The sequence below is a fragment of the Rosa rugosa genome, chromosome 5 (assembly GCF_958449725.1).
Source record: "Rosa rugosa chromosome 5, drRosRugo1.1, whole genome shotgun sequence".
Lineage (NCBI taxonomy): Eukaryota > Viridiplantae > Streptophyta > Magnoliopsida > Rosales > Rosaceae > Rosa > Rosa rugosa.
Genome location: NC_084824.1, coordinates 23,211,804 through 23,219,010, shown reverse-complemented (window position 1 = coordinate 23,219,010; position 7,207 = coordinate 23,211,804). Strand labels below are relative to the sequence as shown.

The window sequence follows — 7,207 nt, the reverse complement described above, 5'->3', positions numbered from 1 at the left end:
AACCTCTTGCCTATCCTTGAGTGGTAGTGGAGGGGTATGTAATGGTCATTCTGGCTTGAGTTTAGTAATACAATCATTAATGGATTGATTCAAAAATAAACCGGACCATTAAAATTCATGTTCTTATCGTGGTGACCTTATATGGAACCAAACCAATAAACATCAAACCAAATCCTTATAATTTCATTCGTGTTCATGTCGTGTTATCGTATCATGTGTAATTTGCCAGATCTACTTTTAGTGTGAAATATCAGTTTTAAGGCCATCTTTAGTAATGGAGGGCTATATTGAGTCCGAGGCTAAATTTTAGCCCTCAAAATATAATTGTTTAATAAATGGTCTCCAACAACACAGGGTCAAAGTTTAGCCATTTTCAATATTTTATTATTGTTTGATTAATTTTCTCAAATTTATGATCTCATTAGTTGTTTGTTTGTTTGTTTTTTTTTTTTGAGAATGTTAGTTGTTATTATTCTAAAATAGATTATTTTTTGAGATGTATATATTTTTTCTAACGTGTAGAGGAAAATGAGATTTTAAAAAATTTACTATTTTGTTAAAAAAACAAAAAAAAACCAACTAGATGTTGCCAAGCAACGGTTAGATAATCCTAGCCATTCATTTGGAATATAACTAGTGTTGTTTAATTAAACACCATTGATTTTCAATTGACCAATAGAGATGACTTTGAATCGTCAATTAAACAGTAGTAGGTTATCACTTGTCCATCTGTGGTCCCTTTAAATTTGGGTTGGATTAGCTTTGACCCTCTTCTAAGTCCTTTGGCCGTTTTATGGTCCTTTAGCCCTCTTCTTGATTGTTGTTGGAGATCAAAAAAGAGTTGCAATTTAGGAAATGATCATTTGAACTCATCTGTTGGAGATGACCTATAAATTTTACTTGTTGAATGGTTTAATATTTTAGATAACCAAAAAATTCAAAAGTATGAAAACTTCTACGTTACATTAATTCACTAATACATCAAAATAGACTAATTTGATACAAAAGTAAAATTTATTTTATGTATCTATATATTAAATATACCGCAGATGAACCTCTAAAATAATTAAAAAAGAAAAATCCAAAATATAAACATTTAGATTCTCTTTAGAGAATCTTAGGAAAATTAAAGTTAAAAAGTAACTACATCTGCATAAAAAATATCCATTTTTTTTGTTTTGGTAAAAGTATAAAACATGGATTAGAGAGTGAATTTACTACTGACCCGAAACTTACACAGCCTATGGGGGAATATGATATTAGGAATTAAGCATTTGATAGTAGAAAGTGACAGCTTGAGGACCCCCCGACCACCTTGTCTCATCTCCCACTGCCCATGTCCTGTCCCTTAGAACATGGAGGAAATTATGGCAGTTTTTCCTACCCTCTCCTTATAAGGCTAGAACCTCTCATATTTCTCTCCTCTCTGAGAGATACATATTCTAAATTCCCAACCATAACAATCAGAAAAGACCATCCTAACTACAAAAGCTCTCAGATTACATATATATATCAAACACTTCGCAGACCTTGTTGAAGCAACCCCTAGTTGGAAACCCACTTTCTGCAACATCATTACGACGATCAAACCCAACTAGGAAAAAAGAACACCACCTTTCTTGATTCTCTGCAAATATTGGAATAAAAGAAGGAAGAAAGACCAGAAACATGGAGATTGAGATGGTCAAGTGCGAGTGTTGTGGACTAAAAGAGGATTGCACGCAAGACTACATCACTCAAGTGAAAGCGAAATTCGACGGCAAATGGCTCTGTGGGTTGTGCTCGGAAGCAGTAAGAGACGAGGTTAGCAAAGGCAAGAAGCCATTCGGCATGGAAGAAGCTGTGAGAGCTCACATGTCATTTTGTGCAAAATTCAAATCCAACCCTGCAGTTCGAGTTGCAGATGGGATGAGGCAGATGCTTAGAAGAAGGTCAGACATGTCCTCATCATCGTCATCTTCGTCTTCATCGAAGAAGTATACAAGATCATCAAGCACATCCCAAGTGGGTGATTCGTCTTCTTTCTCATTGTACTAATTCAGACAGAGTTGGCCGGCAGGGCATGTTAGTTTCTTGGTTGAAATAATATATTAAGGTAGTGTTTCTTGTACAGGGGATGTTTTTCCTTTATTATGATCCATTTCATCATGATGGGTATGATGTTGCTCTGCTTTTCTTGGCTCCAAAGACAAACAAAAGTCCAGGGTAAATCTTAAATTCTACCTTAAAGTGTTAAAAATATGAGGAGAAAGAAAAACCATCTTCCCTTTGTTTTTTTTTCCTGATAAAGTAAAGGAATTAAAGAAATTAAAAAGTAATTTCCACTCTCGTTCCTCCCAATAAAGCCATGGCAAGCAAGTCTTTGTGAATTAATTCTAATGAGAAGAAAATAGAAGGAGTTCAGAGACCGTCTTGACCCGATTCTAGACGCTCAATTTTTTTAAACCTGCTCCCACTTCAAGTTTAAAGACACATGCACATTCTATTCCATTCCATTGTATTAGACTATTAGTACGTCGTGAGGAATTTGTAGTTACTAAAGGGCTTGAAGACCAAAAAGTAACGAGGTGCTTCAAAAATTTCAATGCATAATTTCACAAAATATATGAAAGTTTGTTGTACGTACTTAATTTCCTATATATTAGTATTCTTTTAGTCAATTAGCTACTTATTTGGTAAACTTTGACTAATCACTAAAAATTAAATTAACTCGGATTTTCAAGATCTTGTTGATCAATACGGACCAGAACAACAAACTACTAGTTACTTCCAATCAAACGAGCTTGATTGTGTTTGACATATTATAACTTCTTAATCGATGCCCAAGACATGTTTTACCCTTCTATCTGGTTCGCATTGATTGAGGAATAACTCGTGGAAGAATATATCTTGGTCTTCATTTTCATTAGTAAATTAACTGCAATTATTTTGGCCTTCATTTTCATTAAATTAACTGCAATTATTAGGGGTCAACTTCCCACTCCCCTAGAATGGACTAGTTATATATTAACTAGTCAGAAACATTACTCCATTCCACAATCCTCAATATATATATATATATATATATATATATATATATATATATATATATATATATATATATATATATATATATATATTTATATATATTTGGCAAACAATCCTCAATATATTTGACCTAACATATGACTTTTTCCACTAATCAGTGGTTGAGGAACGAGTTTCAATAATCTTACAAAAACTAATGTTGGTCCAATGATAAGACAGATGGAGCACATTAGATCAAACTTCGATTCCCTTCAAGATTGAGCTACCAAAAGCTCTGTATTACCTATAATAATTAAGCTAAACATCACACACATATGAACAAGATTTATGTAACAGTACTACACTGATTACGAGGACCAACAGAACAGATATAGGAGTGGGAGAACGAATATTTGTATTAATCAATTTTTGTGCGTCGTGAGCTACTAATAATTGTTGATCGAGTGTAATCTACTTGTCGGATTAATCAGACAAAAGGTTTTTAGTTCTCCACATGCGTCCGGAAAAGTAGGTACATAGGACCAAATTAGGAGAACTCATACGAAATATTCCAACTTAATGTACATTCTCATGAAACTCTAATAATAGCTAGCTCCACAAACACCCTCTAGATAGAGATCGATGAGTAGTGCTGATGTGGCATTAGGTTTTGTGCATCATGTGATCCGGTAGTCTGGTACCTTGCTTATTCATTTTTGGTCCAATAGTATTGGTTTTGAGCTGATCGAACATGCCAGGTCTGACCTCAATTGTCAGTGCATCCCTCCTATGCAGCATCAATGTCATGAATCTGATATCATCAAAGAAATAATGCGTACACAGTTTAGAGTTTAGAGTGGTATATATTTCCTTGTTGCAACCACAAATCCTCAGATACTTGCTTATATTCATGGTATTTGGATTGTGTGGCATCTAAGGTTTACAATTTTGATTTTAATGAAAATTCTGATAGTTTGAATTTATGAAAATTTAGATGGAAATTTTGAGTGTCAATTAAGATTTTAATTTTATGTCAGTCAAATAATGACATGCTCCTGCGCATCAACAATGTCATGAATCTAATTTCTATCTTGTGTGGCATTCATCAAATAAACAATGCGTACATAGTTTAGAGTTGTATATATTTCGTAGTCGCAACTACAAATCCTTAGATACTTATATTCATCGCATATGGCATGGGGTGGGTGGCATCTAAGGTTTACAATTTAGATTTTAATGAAAATTCTGATAGTTTGAATGAGAAGTTTTAAATACACACCCTTAATTACTCAATACACCTACCATTTAATTTCTCAATCTAATATTTTACAAAATACACAACCCAAATTATCTAAAATATCCTTAAACGAAAAAACCATGAAATATACTATTATTTAACTACATTAAGGCTACTATCTAATTTGATTAATATATATAATTGACCATATTAATTATTTGTGTTAGTTATTAGAAATCCATAAGGATTCATTATTGTTCCCTTCAAATAGATCCTTAGAAATAGATTTTGTATTATTTGAGTTCTCATCCACCAAACAACCTATTGATCAAGTATAAAATTTTGAGTCGAACATTCAACCAAAACTGTATTAGTAGTTTTCTCCACAATGTCGGAACTACGAAATTGTCATTATTGGATGGTCAAACAAATTAACAATTACAAAGTTTTATACCTGTGATGTTTTATGTTAGATAATAAATTGACTAATTATAACTTTCAGAAGAAAAAAATTAGACTAAAAAGTGGGAATAAAGCGATATGTTTTAAAAATAATTAATGCAATTGATTTCGAAATTCTAAATTATATGGTCTCTCACCCCATTTAATTACGATTTATTTAAGGAAAAATTAAATTAGATGGTTTCTAACTTTATTCTTATTTTAAATGAGGATGCCATGTATAGAAATTTATGTGTTTATAATTATAGAATAATATATGGAATATATGATTATTATTATTTTTCTTCTAATAGATAGATGTCTATTTTAGTCATTTTACCTACCTATAAAATCTGATTTGAAATGTAAAATAATAGGGATGTGTATTAAGTAGTTTGAAGTGTGTATTTAAAATTTCTCAGTTTGAATTTATGAAAAAAATTTCGATAGAAATTTTGAGTGTTAATTAAAATTTTAATTTTATGTCAGTCAAATAATGACCCACTCATTGTAGTTGACAAAAGAGTTATTATCTAAGCAATTCAACATTTTTAAAAACAACGAAGTTAATCCAAAACTACCATACACACCCACGGTTAAGGTCAGATGACATTGGATCTGCAGATACATCTCAAACCAAGGACCAACGAACTCTTTTTGGAAAGAGAAGGAATTGTAACAAAATAAAAATTAAATTTGAAAAGTAAAACCCAAATCTAGGTTACACGACCTAGTCCCAGGCCCACTTGCAAATTTAAAATTAGGCCCATGAGCAAATGATTCAAGCCCATCCCTCAAGAACAAGCCCAGTGCATCCTGCAGCTTCCACCATGCAACAACCACTGTCAGAAACCCTACCATTGCCTCACCATCAGTGCTTAGGAAATTAGCCGCCTCCGGCAGAACCCTTCAACTCAGCCCTCGCCACCAGTCCTCAATCCCAACAGCCACACTGCCATCCACGTACACCACCCAGCAACGATCCATTGCAAGCTGCCAAATCTCTATCTAGCAACCTCGCATCCGTCCACAGCAAGCTATCCGGCAAACCTAATAACTGGAACCACCCGTAGACCACCATAATTGCTCCCCTTGGGCCACACTAGCCATAATGCCCGATCCCATGACACCTCTCCTCCGCGTTCCACCACCTGCGCACTCGGATGCCCAAGGGCCTTCACAGTTCACACAGCCAGATAGTAGGGATATACTTAGGAGAAGGGATGCCAATAAAAGGAATCGGAACCAAGTACAAACACAGGCAGACGAAGGAGAATCTCAGCACCATTAGCCTCAAGGTAACCAGAAAAGGAGAAGACCCCATCTTTGCGCATGTCAAAATTCCAGCGCCGCCGCCAAGAAACTTTAGCCAGATCCTCATCCGCTCTGGAACCGTTTTTTTTTTTTTTTATAATTTTTTTTAAGGTTATAGAACTCTCAATTTTCTCCTATATATACATCAAATCGTAAGTGTACCCCTTTTTATTTCCAAAATATGAGCTCTTGTAGATTTATGGATCAAAATACCAGATAGCTCTATGATCTGATTCTAAAGCTCATTAGCTAAGTTTTGAGAAACAACATATTGTTCATGTTGAAGTTGCACGCCTCTAACTCTCTGCATTACCATCTTTGCGCATGACAGATAGCTCGTAATTAGAACACATTACCTCTTGCGTAGCCCCGCAATAGTGCAACAAATATTTCCTCTCTTTCATATGTGATTTTAATCAAATGAGAAAATAAAGTATGAATATTGTTGGAACTTCATGTTTGTAACAAAACAATAATTCGAAATTCCTGTGACTATATACTGCATATGAGCTTTAAGCTCTAGGCTAACACAATTTATAACTAAATATTACTAAAGGGGAAATTCTCATACACACCCCAAAAATCCACCAATATACTTCTCATACACCCCACCAACTTATTTTTATTCCCACTCACACAAAACTTTCCACTTTTTCTCCCTACTTTTCAAAACCACTCACTATTCATTCCACTAATACCCCTCTCCATCATTCTTTTTTCCTTTTCTTTTATCTTATTAATTTATTCTGATAAAGCGTGGTGGGCTCATCTCGAATTTATTTGTTTAGACCATAATTGCAGTTATAATTTATCCTCTATTCAAAGGTAAGCAGTTAGTTTTCATTAGGGGTGGGCGTCCGGACCCGAAAGACCGAAGACCCGACCCGGACCGAGTAAAAAAGCCCGATTCGGTTCGGTTTTAGTATGGAAAATCTCGGTTCGGTGCAAAGCCCGACCCGAATGTGTATTTTCGGTTCGATCTCGGGCTTCAAATATTCGGAGACCGAAAGCCCGACCCGACCCGATTTCTCCTCCATCTCAACGAAACCATCTCCTCCCAAGCCAGCTCCTCCTCCTCCTAAACCTTTCCCCTCCATCTCAGCCTCTCGAAACCATCTCAACCTCTCGAAACTCTCCTTCCAAGCCAGCTCCTCCTCCTCCTCCATACTCAAATTTGCAGTGGCTCCTGAAACAACCAAAGCAATACCG

General features: G+C 35.0%; 1 protein-coding gene across 1 annotated transcript; it reads left to right on the top strand.

Annotated features, from left to right (window-relative positions):
* The first annotated feature begins 1,394 nt into the window (after window positions 1-1,394).
* On the top strand, window positions 1,395-2,110 carry LOC133710598 (uncharacterized). Its single transcript, XM_062136705.1, has one exon. The coding sequence runs from the start codon at window positions 1,669-1,671 to the stop codon at window positions 2,035-2,037; it is 369 nt and encodes a 122-aa protein (XP_061992689.1). The 5' UTR covers window positions 1,395-1,668; the 3' UTR covers window positions 2,038-2,110.
* Window positions 2,111-7,207: the final 5,097 nt, after the last annotated feature.

Bases quoted from the DNA above. Each gene is read 5' to 3' on its own strand.
- LOC133710598 (XM_062136705.1), top strand. From the start codon at position 1,669: ATGGAGATTGAGATGGTCAAGTGCGAGTGTTGTGGACTAAAAGAGGAT.